Source organism: Calypte anna, chromosome 6 (assembly GCF_003957555.1).
Source record: "Calypte anna isolate BGI_N300 chromosome 6, bCalAnn1_v1.p, whole genome shotgun sequence".
NCBI classification, from domain to species: domain Eukaryota; kingdom Metazoa; phylum Chordata; class Aves; order Apodiformes; family Trochilidae; genus Calypte; species Calypte anna.
The window spans coordinates 21822795-21839270 of NC_044252.1; the positions used below are offsets into that span (position 1 = coordinate 21822795).

A 16476-nucleotide genomic window follows, 5' to 3' on the forward strand; every position below is an offset into this window, starting at 1 on the left:
TGCATCAGCTCCTGAAACCCATTTAAAAGATATTTGGGACTGGGGAATCGGCGACGAGCATGGTGGAAAGGTCATTGTTAATAAGGGAGAGCTCACAGGAACAGGGAGGGCAAAGGAACGACCACAGGAGGGTGGCGGAGACAGTCACCATCCCCTTTGTGCCCGGAGGGATTTTGTACTGTGGGGCATGTTTGAGCCACTCCTCATGAAGTGGGTGTCCTCAGCCCTGCATGGCAGATGGATGGGGAGTGAGTGAAGGCGACCCTGAAGGGGTTTGCACTAACTGGGGTCGAGGCAGGAGGTGCTGAGGCTCAGCTCCCCAAAATTGGGCTCCCCAAAATTGGGCTCCACAGAGGGGCATCCTGAGAGGGTTCAAAGCCACTGTGAGAGGTGAGAAAAGTCTGGGGGAGGGGCAAACCTGTGACCCACCCCCATGAGCAGCCAGTGAGGAGACCTGCTCCAGGCTCTGGGGCTGGACTTAATGGCAAGGGGGCTCAGGTTCTCACCCCATTGTGTTGGTTGTTGTCATGGAAACATGTGGTGGTGATGGGGAGTGTGGGCAGCATAGGGTGTGTGACACTGCCATCCCATCTCCCACCATGTTCTGGTGCACCCCTGATTTACATATGGCAAAACATGACCCTAGGAGCTCTGACACAACCCACGGGTGTTATCCAGAAGCAGGGTCCAAAATTCTACCTCCTCTCTCAGTGCCCAGAGAAAACTTACAGATTCTCTGGGAGAAGTCCCTGATGTCTCTGACCTGCAGCTGGACATTGTGCCAGACGACCAGGTACTGGCAGGGATCAGGCAGGTGTGGGCAGTGCCCAAACCCTACTTGATGCAGAAGAGGGACATGAGGTTTGAAAATGGGTCTGTGTAACAAAGCCTTTACCCCTGTGTTCCCACCATCCCAGAAGACAGGCAGGAGCTGGCTATGAAGGGGAACATGTGTCCCAAGTTCCAGGAAGGTTCCTGGCAGTTTCCTTCATTGCCCTTCTTCTTTCCTCTATCTTTTCCATCCTTCCTTTCCACAGTGTCTATTTGAAAGACTGTCAGGTTTGGGGGAAGGTATGTGGCTTTTTTAGAGGCACTGTACATGTGTGCGCACGGGGACAAACACACAGAAGTATTTCTCTCAGTGTCCCCAGAAGTTTGGGTCCAGATCCAGTGCCTGGGGCTGTCAACCAGGTTGGGAGTTTCTGGGATGGTAAGAGCTGGGAGGAGGTTGTGTCCAGGTGCTGATGAGGAAACTGAGGCATGGAACAGAGACTTGCAGCCCTCATCCATGCTGTGGTTACGTGTCACCCCACCATCGACAGCATCCAACAAGTCTGCAGATGTCAGGAAAAAGGTGTCTGGGAACTTTTTTCTCAGCACTGCCCAGAGGTTGCTGAGTTCCCAGCCACATGACATCCCCAGCTGGGTCCCCAGCTTCCCCTGGTACCAAATCCCACCACTAAACCTTCCCTCTGCCCTGCATCCTACCATAAATCACTGCCCTCCATTGGCCGAGGACCTTTTAAAAAGGATTTATTAGGGGGGATTTCAGCACAGGCAGTGATACAGTTTCATAAATTGGAAGGCAATAGTGCTCATCATCAATGGTTTGTTCGGGGGTGCCACAGGAACATCCCTGCCCCCCCCCCACCCCCCATGCTAACAGCCCCCTCCCCAGTGTCACTGCCTCTGCCACTCCCCTTCACCTCCCAGTCCATGGAGACTGCGAGCATGGAAAATCCCCAGACAGGGAGTGTAAATGCTTGTTCTTTGTAAATGAAGAACATAATTAACATTAAATTAAGGTAATACAAATGAAGACAACACAGAGCCTGACAGGATGAGTGTTTGGGGAGGCAGTAGAGAGAAGTGATTCATATTTTTAATTTACTGTACAAATAGACTAGCAGGGCTGAGGGGAAAAGGGCCATCCAAGTGGAGTGGGGATTTTTTTTTCCCACTGTTGTTTTGCTGTGCTTTAAGCACACAATGACTATTAAAGTCAACTGCCCATATAATAGGACATCTCCTACATGACTGCTCTCCGAGAGGCAGCTTGCTGTAGCAATAAATTCTGGGAGTGCCATCTGCTGGTGCCAGTACCCTCCACTGGGCACCCTCACCTCGGCCACCCCAACACTGGGCACCTGCACCCAGAGCAGCCCTAGCACCCTGTGCCTGCTGCAGAGGCCTGCTCCTGTAGAACAGCAGCCATGGACCCAGAGGCATAAGTACAGAATTATTATTTTCTCTATAGAATAGCAAACACCTTTTTTCTCCCAAAATGCACCCTTAAATTGTTAATTTTATTATTATTATTTATTTTAAGAGGTTTGAGGGGGTCTCCTTGATGTCATGAAAATATTTTAGCTTTTAAAATAAACACATCACTGTCCTCCACTACTCCAAAGTGCTGGGTTTCAGCTGAGTGTCCATTAGTACAGAACACAGCAAAAAAACAGCCCACCCATTTAAGGTTTTTCCCTGCAAAAAGGCTCTTGACCAGAGCTCCTGTGAACCACAGGCTTGGCTGGAGCTGCCTCTGCACTTAAAGGAGATGAGACCCCCCTGCAGGACAGGTTTCAGCCAGGACTGAGCCAGGTTTACTGCAGTAAAATCCTTCCCTGCAGGACTTCTGCCACCACTGTGCAAAACCAAAACAAGAGAAGGCACCAAGAGGATCTATTCCTGTCTGAAATCACCCTTCCCAAGTAGATATTCTTACTTCACCCCAAAACTCATGGTGAAGAAGGGAACCTAAGTTTGAAGGTGAAACAGCCCATTCATTGCCTTGAGCTTTACCATCCCCAAAGTGCAGCCCCTGCACTTTAACCCCTCTTAAACCCTTCCTTTGGGGCAATGGGGAGGGCAGAGGGGCTTGTGCAGGACAAACCCTGTCTCCAAAGAGGAAAAAGCTCCCCTTTTTGTCCCCCTGTGCTTTTACTGAAGGTGTGTTTGCATACACTGGGGGCACTGGGAGATGGGGGAGGTTTACATCCTGCAGTCTCAGATCCTCCATGAGCATTGATGCTGAGCTTTGCTGGGGACTCAGCCAGTTGTCAGTTGGGTACTCCTATGTCCATCCTCCTCCTGAGGCTGCTGTGCTGGAAGCAAGGAAAGCCCTCATGAACCCACTTGGGTTGAAGGGGATACCAGGAACAGCCTGGCATGGGAGAGTGTGTGTGTACCAGGGGCTCCAGCCCTCTATCATGGCACCACAAGTTGCTTCAGGGTCCTCTAGGATGGGGCATGAGGCTGCAGTGCCTTTTCAGGTACCACTGAGTAGCAAGATGTCTTATGGAGCTTCTCAGCTCCAGACCCTCTCATCCACTGGGAAGAGGCAGGAATCAACCCTACACCCACCTCTGCAGGACAATGCAGGGCACCTTGTGGAACGAGGCAGGAGCAGGGTTTTCACCGTTCTCAGACCATGCAGGAACTTCACTCTGCTCAAAACTGGTCCCTGATGGGTCATGACCATTTCCTTGAGGAAACTATTTCAAAGCCTTTGGAGAGTTACAAGTGGCAACCCGGGGACTTCTTTCCCATTCCAGTTGGCTGGGGTGAGCTTCAGCACACCACGTGCATATCTCAGGGTTTAAACTCACCCATCCGTTAGCACTGAGTGCATCACAAGAAGGCACACACTTGGAAAAAGTAATCTTCATCTTCATTTCTGCAAGCTCTAAGAGGATTAGGAGTATTTCTAGGCGTCCAAGTAATTTCTTGGACTTTTTTCTGCATCTTCTCCAATCTTTCAAAGTCTGCTTGGACATTGCTGGAGGATACAGCCTTATCCAAGGCCCAGCAGAACCAGTGATTTTGGAGATATGAATTCAGAGAGCTGCTTTGGACATGGGAAAGCTACTTGGAGGCCAGCCAGCCATACCTTTCCCAGGAAGCCTGCCATGGAGTGGCTGGGAATTCTTCCCTGGGAAGGACAAGCAGAGGGGAAGCCCAAATCCTGCTTTTGGAAGAGTGCCAGACCTGTGGTGTGGGGACCAGCTTGTACTGACAGCCCCAGAGATCCTGACCCATTATCCTAAAGAAAAACTGACTAGAAACTGTGTCCAATAAGCATGAAGCTTCCTTGCTCCTGCCCTTCCAGGTCCTGATGGAAGGAGGACTAACATCTGCCTTGGCATGGTACCCTCACCAGGGTCTCCAGAAGGAACCATAGAATTTTGCCACTGACCTTCAATCCTTGGAAAGTGGGGATTTCTGGCTCTGGAGGTACCTGAAACTGTGGGCAGGTAGGGGTCCTGGCCCTGTGTATCTCAGGTCTGCCCCATCTCACAAGCCAGCACGAAGCAGTCCTTGGCCATAAGTCAACATTTTGGCTCCTCAGCCACGTCAGGACTCCAGGATGAGGGAGAGCTGCTCCCAGGGGGGCCATTGCCTCCCATGCATAGGGCATCTTCCAAGACACCCTGCATGCTGGGTGGGTGAGATAAATAAATACCAGAATAAATAAATACAAGTGGCAAAGAGGCCTGAAATGATGCTGTTATTTGCTGGGAATGAGAGACACAAGTGTAATTTAGGTTTTGATATTATGAAAGTCTCGCTGCTCTAAAACAGCAGGGCACTCAGTGCCTCATTAATAAAGGATAAACTTGGAGTCTATTTACAATGCACTTTTTGGGGTTATTTACACTCCATTATACATATGTAATGCTGCACATATTTACCGCTCTGTTCTGCTGCCAAGAGCATCCAAGTTGGGAGGGAGACAGAGTGGGAAGTGGTTGGTGCTGTGCAGCCATGACCCTGCTTTGACTGATGTACTTTAAATGGCTCGAGACGCAGGAGAGCCCCAAGACAGCTGCTGAGGATGGAGAGGCTGGGACAGGGCACAGGGGGACCCAGTATGTCCCAGTCCCTCATGGACCCAGCACCCACCTGCCCAAGGAGGCACCTTGAGGCCTTGCCAAGTAATCACAGAATCATAGAATCACAGAATCATTAATGTTGGAAAAGGTCTCTAAGATCATCAAGTCCAACCATCAGCCCAATACCACCGGCTAACTAAACCATGTCCTCAAGTGGTATATCCACACATTTTTTTAACACCTCAAGGGATGGTGACTCCAGCAGCCCTAGGAAGCCTGTTCCAATGCCTGACCACTTTTCAATAAAGAATTTTTTCCTAATATCCAATCTGAACCTCCCCTAGTGCAACTTGAGGTCATTTACCCTTGTTCTATCATCAGTTACGTGGGAGAAGAGACCAACCCTCACCTCACTACAGCCTTGTATCAAGCAGTTGTAGAGAGCAATATGGCCTCTTCTATTCCCACAGTCTCTCTTCTGACTTGTTCTTCAGAGCCTTCACCAGCTTCATTGCTGTTCTCTGGACACACTCCAGCAACTCAATGTCCTTCTTGTAGTGAGGGGCCCAGAACTGAACGCAGAACTCCAGGTGTGGCCTTACTGACACAGGGTACAGGGGGACAATCACCTCCCTGGTCCTGCTGGCCACACTATTCCTGATGCAGGCTGCTGGTTCATGTTCAGATGGCTGTCAGCCAGCACTCCCAGGTCCTTCTGTGAAGAGCAGCTTTTTAGCATCTCTTCCCAATCCTGTAGCATTGCCTGTTGTGACTGAAATGTAGGATCTGACACTTGGTCTGGTTGAACCTCATACAGTTCACCATGGCCCACAATCCAGCCTGTCCAGGTCCTGCTGTAGAGCCTTTCTACTGCCAGGCAGATCAGTGCTCCTACCCAACTTAGTATCTTCTGCAAACTTTCTGAGTTTGCTCAATCCCCTCACCTGGATCATTGATAGAGATACTCAACAAGACTGGTCCCAAAACCAAGCCCTGGGGGACACTGCTTGTGACAGGATGCCAGATGGATTTAACTTGCCCCACCACAGCCTCCAGGACTCTGGGCAGAGACACGTGAAAGGCTGAATGTGAAGAGCACCCCAGGGTCACAGCACTTAATGGGGTGCAGCAAGGGGTTGTGGGTGCACCCAGGACCTCTTTGTCATTAGCAGAGTCTGGGAGAGTGCAGGGGTCCCATGGGAGCACTCTGTGGGGCAGCACTCAAGGCTGGGCAGTGAGGAGCTGTCAGTGGACTTGGAACAGGGCATGGCACCCTGATGGACACCACCAGCTCCCAGTTGCTTTGTGCTCCTTCTGCAACAGCCTCTCCATGACTAACCTGAGGTGAAACAAGAGCCTGGAGGTGACCCTGGCCACCTTCCCTATTGAAATATGGGGTGACTCTGACCTTCCCAGCCAGGCACAGAGAAGAGGGCGAAGCCCCCCTCCCCCCCATCCCATCCCATCCCATCCCATCCCATCCCATCCCATCCCATCCCATCCCATCCCATCCTGCTACTCCCTGGCACCAAGGGGCACCCACCTGTGCCAGAATGCTCTGGCTCACTGCCATCCCAGGCTGCACCACTGCCATCTCAGGCTGCACTTGCCAAATGATGGTTCTGGAGGCCACACTCTTTATTAAACACCTTGCACAGGCACATCCATGTATCCAGGAGAGAAGTGAGCCCCTGCCCCCATGAGGTCTCAGTATCTTTGGGAAGGGATCTTTTCCAGCACAGGGGTGATGCACAGAGGTTTTTGCAGCCCCTGGTGTATCATCAGGGCTCTTCCTGGCTGCAGGCTGTGGAGTGATGGGATGTCCTGGGAGATGTAGAGATGATCAAGTTTGAGAAAAATGGACCTCATTTCCCTCCCCAACCTGTAGCCTCCTTCATCACTCCTGATGTGCCCAGACCTTCCAGATCAGGGCAGGCTGGGGCCCTAACCCTCCAGGGAGCTGCTTTCCAAGGTCCCATAGCCTTTGAGCTTCATCATCCCAGTGAGCTGGGTTGGGTTGGAGAGAAAGGAGTGGTGGGTGGCAAAGATGTGGCTGATCTCCATGAAGGTTTTGTTCTTGGTCTCAGGGATGATAAGGTAGACATATAAGGCCACCAGCAGGCAGACACCACAGAAAACCAGGTAGCAAAAGGCACCAGCTGACATCTGGGGACAATGAGAGAACAGGGATGGAGCAGAGAGCCAAGCACCCACAAAATGGGCATGGAACAAGGCAGTGTCCCCTCGCATCACCCCTCCCTGGGCTGGTTCTGGCCAGCATTGATACGAGCCAGAAGCATGGACAGCCCCAGGATTAAGCCTGGCTTGGCACCCCATCCATGGGAGCATCAGGGCTATGTGCATCCCTTCCTCCTTCCATGGTCCCTCCAGACTAGTACCTGCAAGAAGGGGAAAATGAAGCCAATGGTGAAGTTGCAGAGCCAGTTGAGGGACCCTCCCACAATGTAGGCAGCTGGGCGGTGTGACTGTGTGAAGAGCTCAGCTGTCATCAGGAAGGGGACACCGGCTGAAAAGGGAGGGACAGATTCAGGGTGTGGGGGACAGGCTGCCATGGACACCTCCAAGGCTGAGAGATCCTCCCTGTCTCAGCCCTGTTGCCAAAGGCCTGGAGCCTACCAACATTGCTGGGCCAAATTCATAGTGCTGGGAGGGCTGGAGGAGATGGGAAGTGCAGGGATGAGCGCGCCAGTTTCCTGGCCTTGGTCTCCCTTTGGGCCCTGTCTCAGAGGGTGGGTGATGTCCCCCCCCAGCTACTCTTTGTTGAGTGCTGAGGCCAATTTCACAAACTGGAAAGTTTTATACTGGTTCAAAATCAGGGGGGAACATTCCATCTAGGTTCTCCTTTAACAATGCTAATACATTAATGCTAATACATTAAATCTCATGTAGACTACCAGCAGAGAGAAACATGTTCCTGGTGCACTCCATAATTCCCTTCCCAGCCTTCCTTGAACAAAGCACTTTAGAAAATTTCCTTGTATCTATTAGTTAAGGGCTCAGACTCTGTGACTGAGTTTGGCAAGAAAGAAGCAACCACATTTTCGAGCATCAGAATTTCCCATGGGAAATTCCAACCAGCTTTCCCCATGTTTGATCAAAAAGACCCAGAATGACTAAAGATGATTGTCCAAGACAACCTGGCTTCTAAAAACTGGAGAAGGGTACTGGCTGCTTCTGGAAGAACTCAGCCCCTCCTGACACCTGCCATGGAGTTGACTGCCCTGGGCTCCAGGGCTGTCCCTTTGCTGTAGGGCAGGATCCAAGGTCCAGTTCACATCTCAGGGCATGTGGGGATATGGCAGGGGACTGTGCTCTGTGCTATGGTGACACACCCGGGGTCCCACTGCCTGGGAGAGGCTCCAAGGGAAAAGACAAACCAAAAAAAAAAAAAAAAAAAAAAGCACTAGGAAGTGAGGGATGAGGGATAAGTGTAGCCCCTGATGGACTCTTACTCACAGCTTGCCCAGAATAGAGATATGTATTTTTTTGTTTTAAAACTCCTATTCATCATTGTTTGTGAACAATGAGCCATTAAAATCCTAATTAAAGATGTAATTACAGTGAATAAAGTCTGGGCTGAGGATGAATTATAGATCTGTTAACAGCTCTGCTAATACATCAGCTGGGTAAACCAGTTCAGGTTTCACTCCTCACTGTTTGAGCCTGCTCTTGTGCCAACACTCTGTTAAATGCAGGACAATACTCACCAGATGCACCATGGCAGAAGTAGATGACACCTCCAGAGAGGTCTGAAGAAGGCTGCCAGGGCTTTCTCCCCTCTCAGCTGAGGAGCAGGGATGATGGTGAGGACATGGAACATACCCTGGGGATATATGGGGCTGGAGGGCCTTGTGGTGGGGTCTTGCTCACAATATTCCAGGATGTGGCTGCAGGGAAGGGGCCAGAGCACAAGCGCTGCCACCTGCCTACAAATCCATCTGCTCCCCAACACCTCTGGGGCCTCCATTCCCACCTGACCACCTCCTGCTTCCACCAAACCCAGACCCACCTGGTCCCACACAGAAGCCAGAGATGATGCCGACCACACAGGCAACACTGACGTAACGCATCCAGGGTAGGGTGGTCTGCAAGGGGACAGGGGGCTGAGGGATCCTGCCAGGGCTGTGGCCCTGACCTTCATGCCCAACATCCCCAGGATGACGCTTCACACCTGTAGGTTCAGCAGTGGCTTTTGGGGACAGTGACCACACAGGATATATCAGGCAAATCTGGTGAGATTTGGCACCATGATGCAACCCCAGAGCTGCAGGAGTGTCCTTTCAGGGTAGGCAGCTAAAGAAGGAACCTGCAGACCTCTCCAGCTCCCCTGGCAGTTCACAGATGCCTTCTTAGGGACAACTAGCCCTTAGAAAACCTACCAGAAGTGGCAGGACTTTTCTTATTTGGATTTGGCTTCTTTGCTCTGCATTTTCCTTCCCTTAAAGATTGAAGGGAAAACATTGCTTAGAAAGGGCTGCTTCACCTCTCATTTCCATGCACACTGCCTCCCCTAAGGTGATACCAGCCCTGTCATTTTCCAGCCCTCATTAAGATGCCCAGAGCTCTAGCTCCAGACATGTCAGTGGCCCAAGAGGGTTGGCACTAGCTGGACCATACCTGCAGCAGTAGGGAGACAGTGATGCCTGCTGAGCAGATGCCCATGGTGCAGAAGCCAGTGATGATAAGGGGTCGCCGGCCCAGCTTCTCGATGGTGAAGCACTGCCAAGGGAGAGCAGAGACCCATCGATGATGGGGAAATGCTCACCAGGGTACCCCCTGAGCCCCAGGTCCAGTTACAGGTGGAGGGATGCTGCTGGTAGCATTTGGGGGCAGCCCCGGCTCAGAGCTCCAGGGTTGGGGCTGGGGCACTGGAAGATCCAGGACTTCAGGGTCTGCGGGTGAGCATGCACTGGGCAGCAGTGGGGTCCTGCAGAGCCCATTAGGGTGCAGGGCCAGGGTGGCCCTATGGCTGCATTCACACCGGTGCTGAGTGCGGGTGCTGGGCTGGGCTCAGGTTGTTTGTGGTGAAGCAGGCAGAGGAGGCAGGGCACGGGCAGGCAGCACGGCAGTGGCTGGAGCAGGAAGGGTATTGACAGGAGAACAAATGCCTGTAATTTTATAACCAATCTCGGCACATCCATCGGGGGCCGTTTGCGGGGCTGCTCCTGAGCAATCCAGCTGCCTGCTGGGTGGCTGGTGAGGACTGGGGCAGCCCCACGGCTGGGGCAGAAGAGAAATGGAGAAGGAGGCATCATCTTTTGGAGGGGCAGGAGGAGTCTGGGGGGCCCTCATTCCACTGTGGGCTGACCTCTAGGTAGCAGGGAGCAGCCCCCTCTCAGCCAGGTTTCTGGGCGAAGCCACTCCCATCCATCTCTCTAATTGTCAGGGAGCAAATTTAGTGCTGGGTGGCTCAGGCTGGCCCCGGGTGACACGTGCAGATGGGACGAGGGCCATAAATCTGCCTGGCCCAGTGCCAACTCTCCTGCTAAATGAGTCCTGGCCGGGGGGGTGGGGGTGGGGGTGGCCGGGCTGCTAGCCTGGGGCGAGGCTGGTGCTTGGCTGGGATGGGGGGGGAGATGGGGAAATGTGGATCTGCTAACAGAGTGACAATGAAATCCAGAACCAGAAGGAACCCCTTAGTTTCCTCCCTCACCCCCAACCTGCTCCTTTCTTGGCATCTTCCCTCAACCCTCCTACTACCCACTTACCGTAAAATCTTCCCACTCCCCCCTTAGGTTTGGATCCCAAAATTGAACCACTCTCATTCCATCTCCCCACCCCATTTCCCTGCCAAACCTTCTGCCTGTGGCTGTGCTGTAGCATTTGAGGTCCATTCAGCACCCCCCATTTGATGGTGTTTGGAGTGAGGGACAAGGCTCTGGCACTGAGGGTCTGCATCCATCTGTCCATCCATCACTCACCCCGATCAACCCTGCAACAACTTCAATGGCACCGGTGCCCACAGTAGTGTAAGGGACCTGGGACACAGGAATCCCGGCGTTCTCAAAGATGGTGTTGGTGTAAAACCAGATCTGCCAAGGAGGGCAGTTAGCATGAGCTTGGGGGATGGAGCCAAAATGAGCTGCCAGGTCTCAACCCAGCCTCTACAGAGCAAGGTCCTGGGGTGAGGACCCCACAGGACTTACGGCATCGATCCCCGAGAGCTGCATGCCAGCATTCACCACCACCACTGAGAGGGTTTGCCAGCGAACAGAGCGGTCCCGCAGCAGCTGCCAGACAGAAACCATCTCCATGGATGAGAGGGACTGCTGTTCCTCCTTCATCTCCTCAATCACATCCTGAATGTCAGATGTCCCCAGGAACTGGCACAGTGCTGTGGGGAGAGCTAGAGTCACAGACACATGGCTGCTCACCACAAGGTGGATGCTCACAGGTATGGCATGAGGCAAGGACTTTGCTAAGCCCTGGCTTAGCCTCCCAGAAGACCTGCCTGCTGAGCATCCATAGGAACCAAGAAGATGCCTCACATCATGGTGATGGGCACCAAAAATGCTATGGTGCAACTGGGTGGGATGAACCATAAGGACCATCATAGGCTATCAGGTCTGGATGCAGAAGGGTGCTGTGAGGACATACCCTGGTCTTGGGAGACCTTGGACCAGCACCCAGCATCTCTCAGAGCCTGTGTTCCCCAGGACACCCCCTCACCCCTGGTGGCCCCGCAGATGTCATTCCTCTCTATCAGCAGGTACCGCGGGCTCTCGGGGAAACAGTGCAGCAGCAGGAGCTGAAGGGAGGCAGGAATGACCACCACTGACAGGAAAAGGGGCCAGAACCTGTCCTGAGAGGAGTCAAAACAGGATGTGTCACAGAGAGGGCAGCGCAGGGACCAGCATTCGAAGGTTGGGGTATAGTGCTCACCTCACCCAGAAGCTCTGGAAGGCCCAGGACCTGAGCAAAGAAAACCCCCAGGCAGATGAAGATGCTGGGCACGAGGCCCAGGAAACCACGCAGGTTCTTGGGGGCAATTTCTCCCAGGTAGAGGGGCACCACGCTGAGGCAGATACCTGAGGGGAATTAAAAAGGGACCTGGCTGCACTTCCTCCCGTGCCCAGCACCATTCACAGTGCGGACCCCAGGGCCCTGTCTGCCCCATGGAGACCCCCACCACAGAGCCTGTGGCCATGGGGAATATGAATTTGTCTCCATCCCCCTGGGAGTGGGCTGTAGAGGACCAGGCTATGAGGAAAGGGCTGTATGCAGCCCAGCAGAACTTACCTGAGTGGAGCCCTGTGAAAGAACGGCCAATGATCACCATCTCAGGAGACCCCAGCTCCCGGCTGAAGCCCATGAAGCCACCAGCCAGGAGGACAAGGAGAGTGCTGCGGATCAGTGTGCCATTCCTAGCAGGGCACAAGCAGCAGGGCACAAGCAGCCCTGACCTGTCCCTTGACCACCCTGTCCCATGCCATCCCCTTACCTGCCATACCGATCCACCAGCATCCCCACCAGCAAGGAGCCCACCAGCCCACCCAGAGCAAAGATGGAGACGGTCAGGGAATAGAAGAGGGTCAGGGGGCCAGGCCCCAGTCCATGCCCATACCGCTGGGACCATGTGGCATTGTAGAATTGCTTTATGTGCTGTAAGGCAGAGAGAGATACATGGGCACCAAACACACTGGGAGAAAGGGGAAGACAAGAAAAGACAGCCCCCATAGGGAAAATGCCAGGGGTTTAACAGCATTGTGGCTGATGCAGAGCAGGACGACTGGGGATGACTAGGATGTGCTGGACTGGTTGATCACACAGTTTCACCACTGAAGGGGTTTAAGGATAAAGTAGAGATGGCACAGACAGAGCTGAAGCTGGAGAAAGGAGGTTGTGCTGTCCAGGGTACAAGAACACAGGTTTCCATGTCCATCCCATTTCATTCCGCTCCTGGGGCTGCTCTGTGGGCAACTGCCCAAGGGACATGTCAATATTTTGATGTGGGTCTGCTGGCCAGTGGTCCCTCCACCCTCCCAGAGAGGGATGCAGAGCCCTTCTTCTGCTCCCAGAGATGCTACCAGTCCCTTACCACTGCTGGTGAGTTCACCACAGCCAGGTTGTAGCCATAGAGCATGGAGGAGCCGAAGGACACCAGGAGAGTGACTGACAGCAGGGGGAAGGTGAGATGCTGGGAGAGAGGATGAGGGATCAGCACAGCCCCAGCTGGCAGAGCTGGGAGCCAAAATCACATGTGGCATGAGCTGTGCTGGGTCCCTGTCCCTTTTCTAAAGGATGTCCCTGGCCAAGAGAAAAGGCCACGGTGTGACAGAGCCCTGTAAAGAGCATTTTGTGCCACCACTCAGCCCCCAGCCCAGCCGATCCAGTTTCTCCATGGCTGCAGCATGAGACTCAATGCTAGCAGTGGCCCTGCTCAGGCTGCCTCACCCAGGGAACCCCACACCAGGCTGGAAGGGTGCAGGTAGAGGTGGGAGAGACACCTGTCCCCTCCTATAGATGGAAGTACTCAAATGGCTCTGCTGTGAGCTGCCCCATGCATCCTCCCTGCCTGGTAGTCCCAGCACTGTTGAAAGGTTCAGTTGGGGCCCAGCCCTCCCAAAGCACCACAAGCACCCACCCTCATCCCCACCAGTGCCTCCTGCTCCAGCTCCAGGGGGGACCTGGCTGTGGGGGCACACCATGCAGCCCTGACCCAGCCCGGGGGTTGAGACCAGCCCACCCCGGGATTGGGGTGCCCAGCAGGACTCAAGAGGCATTCAGGGCACACACCCCAGCTGCAGGGGCACCCTTGGGTGCTACACCTGATCATCTCCCCTGGAGAAATAAACATCCCACGGTGACAGGGCGTGGAGAGGCAAGGCTGCGTCCTCTGGGAGCAGCATCCCCCATCCCAGCATCCAAAACTCAGCCCTGCAGCGGGGAGGGCGCCCCAGCTTCGCGCCCCCCCCACCCCCCTGGCCCCCACAGGCCCCCTAACACAGTAGCCAGACCAGTAGCACTCAGCAGCTCCCGGCTCACGCACAGCAAATCCCCCCTAATCCCACCTGGAATCCCGAGCCGGGATAGCAGTGGGGGGTGTCAGGGCAGGGGCTGGGTGGGCACTGTGGGGCAGATGAGGAGCCAGGATGGGGCAGCCCCCCCCCAGCCCGAAGGGAGCTCACCCCAGTGATGTCCCCGCCGGGCTGCGGGGTCCTTTTCCCGACTGTCGGGGCGAGGCTGCAGCCGGAGCGGGGAGAGGGAGGAGGAGGGGATGAAGGCAGCCCCGGTCCGGCGGCCTGGCTCGTCTCTCCCATTTTCAGATGGACGAAGGAGGGGGAGAGGGACAGTAGGGGAAGGCAAGGAAAGCGAAAGGAAGGCAAAGTAGGGCAGGGCAGAGCAGGCAGCCTGGGTGCCCCCGAGGGCTCATTGGAGGCGCCGGAGCGGCCGGAGGAGGAGCCCGGGAGCCTCCCCCCTCTCCGGGGCAGTGGCAGGGGCAGGTCGGCACCTCTGGGCTGCCCAGCCCAGCCGAGAGGCAGTGGCCAGGACTGGGGACAGTAGAACCACCGATGTGACTCTCTGCCACCACTGACAGACCCTGCATGTCCCCTCCAAACGGGGGTTGGATCCGGGGGCAGCAAGCAGGGTGACATCCCTGCATCACCCTGGAGGCTGGGGAGAATGGGGCAGCCTCACTGAATCACAATCATCCGAGTTGGAAAAGACCTCAGAGATCATCGAGTCCAACCCTTAATCCACTCTCACTGTGGTTACCAGACCATGGCACTGAGTGCCACATCAGTCTCTTTTTATAAACGTCCATGGACAAAGAATCCACCACTTCCCTGGGCAGCCCATTCCAATGCCTGATCACCCTCTCTGTAAAGAATTTTCCCCTAATGTCTAACCTAAACCTCCCCTGGCAGAGCTTAAGTCCATGCCCACTTTGTCTTACTGGTAGCTACCTGGGAAAAGAGCCTCACATCACCCAACACCCCCATCACCCCCCAGCCCCTCTCCCACCGTGTCAGACGTGTGGAGCAGATGTGCCCCATCCTCTGTGGCTCAGCAGGAGGGCTGATACCCACATCGCCATGGCTCGGAGCTGCTGGCTTCCCCGGACAGGGAGGGGCACAGCCGCCAGCCTCAGAGAGGAAAGACTTGGCTCATGGCAGCTCAGAGGAATCCAATTTTGCTGCGGCCAGGAGCTGCCTCCCCTGCTGCTAATGAAGTGCCTTTAATTAGCAGCCTAATAGCAATCTCTTAATTTGCTGAACAGCCAGTTGAAAAGGATGGGGACCCCACTAAGCTACGTCTGGCAACAGCTCCAAGGGCTTTAAAAGGGACTGACCACGGCTGGCTGGCCCCATGTCAGGAGGGGTCCTGTGGTGGCCGGGGCAGAGGAGCTGGGCTGAGAGAGCCCCATGGACACCTCTGTATGTGCCATGCCCGACCCCAGCCAGGCTGTTTTTGGTGAAGGAGAGCCCAGGCACCTCATCCTCCCACATGGGATGTTGCAGTTTCCATCTCCTCCCTCCATAAGGTCCTTCAGCTCCACTGTGCCCTCTGCCCCAGCCACTAGCCCTTCCCAGACTGATGGCATCCAGCTTTTCCAAGGGCAGGTACCTCGCTATATGCAAGTGTCTATATCTTGCCCAGACTCAGTTTCCCCATGTCTTTACCCTTGTGCAGGTGTGCTAGGTGACTGCAGAGACCTTGGCCACAGGGCCATGGTGGGGAGGAACTTGCAGGGAGCCACAGTCCTTCAGGGTATGGTCCTATTTTATTCCCACTGCAGCAGGACGAAGATCCATTTATTGGACATGCCCATGGGTGAGATGACCCAGCACAAGGACAACATGCAGCCTATGATACCAGCCATGCCTCAAGCCCTTGGTGGTGCTTGCAGTCCCCCAGGACTCAGGCAAAGCAGCAAACCTGGGACAGGACAACAAACCAGGCCATGCTGTGTGCCACAGCCACATTCCCACTCCAGTCATCTAGGTACATGGCTTATCTCTGGGACCAGCATCTGGAGGGTTAAATGTGCCCAATCCAGTGGTCTCTGCCACAGCAATCAGGAAACAGCAGCAGCCATCTCCTCCCTATCCTGAGCCATCCTAGCAAGTACCCACTTAAAAACCCTCCTGGAGCTTCCAAGCCACTTTGCATGGGAGCCCTTAACTATTCCCAAGCCTAGAGCACTTGTTCCTGCAGCAACAGCTCGTCTCCAGCCACACAACCTGGTCAGAGCAGGGACATCCTCAGGATGGTGCTCCAAGCCAGGGGGTGGCCACTGCCTTGATTTAAGGGATAAATCTGGGTTACCACCACTGGTTCCCAGCAGCAACGGGGATGCCAAGAGCAGTGGTTTAGCAGCAGATGTACAGGTGAGAAACACGTGCTGAGGGAGGAAGGAGGAGGAGAAGAAGGAAAGCCTGGGGTGCCAATTAAGGGGCACCAGGGAGCTGGGTTAATTGGAGACACTCTTGTGACCTGACCTGGTGATGGTGGCACATGGTAAGAGAGGAACAAATGCCAATGAGAAACTCCCGCTGCTCTGTGCTGTGAGGGAGCTTGTCTCCACAGTTCACAGGCATCCTTGTTATTTCCCTGACTCGGTGCATGGATTCCCTGGCTAAAATACCCCCTTGGCTGGGAAAGCAAATGTGAGCCCACA

At 54.3% G+C, this 16476-nt stretch overlaps 1 protein-coding gene across 3 annotated transcripts; it reads right to left on the reverse strand.

Moving 5' to 3' along the window:
- Positions 1-6513: 6513 nt before the first annotated feature.
- LOC103525493 (solute carrier family 2, facilitated glucose transporter member 5) lies at positions 6514-14147 on the reverse strand. Of its 3 annotated transcripts, none has more exons than XM_030453347.1 (12): positions 13982-14147; positions 12892-12990; positions 12295-12455; positions 12093-12196; positions 11736-11881; positions 11523-11655; positions 11000-11187; positions 10775-10885; positions 9471-9572; positions 8863-8938; positions 7232-7359; positions 6514-6998 (listed from the first exon to the last, which is right to left on the reverse strand). In XM_030453347.1, the coding sequence occupies exons 1-12, from the start codon at positions 14111-14113 to the stop codon at positions 6777-6779; spliced, it is 1602 nt and encodes a 533-aa protein (XP_030309207.1). In that variant the 5' UTR covers positions 14114-14147; the 3' UTR covers positions 6514-6776. The 3 variants fall into 3 exon arrangements, with proteins under 3 accessions (XP_030309207.1, XP_030309206.1, XP_030309208.1); XM_030453346.1 differs by having other exon boundaries at positions 12093-12217; XM_030453348.1 differs by lacking the exons at positions 6514-6998; positions 8863-8938 and adding an exon at positions 8561-8637 and having other exon boundaries at positions 7244-7359; positions 12093-12217.
- Between the last annotated feature and the right edge of the window lie 2329 nt (positions 14148-16476).

Coding starts and splice junctions, on each gene's coding strand:
- LOC103525493 (XM_030453346.1), bottom strand. CDS start 14,113: ATGGGAGAGACGAGCCAGGCCGCCGGACCGGGGCTGCCTTCATCCCCT. Junction 12,456..12,891: donor TGGTGAACTCACCAGCAGTG/GTAAGGGACTGG, acceptor TCTGCCTTACAG/CACATAAAGCAATTCTACAA. Junction 7,360..8,862: donor TGGCTTCTGTGTGGGACCAG/GTGGGTCTGGGT, acceptor CTCCCTTTTCAG/CCGGTGTCCCCTTCCTGATG.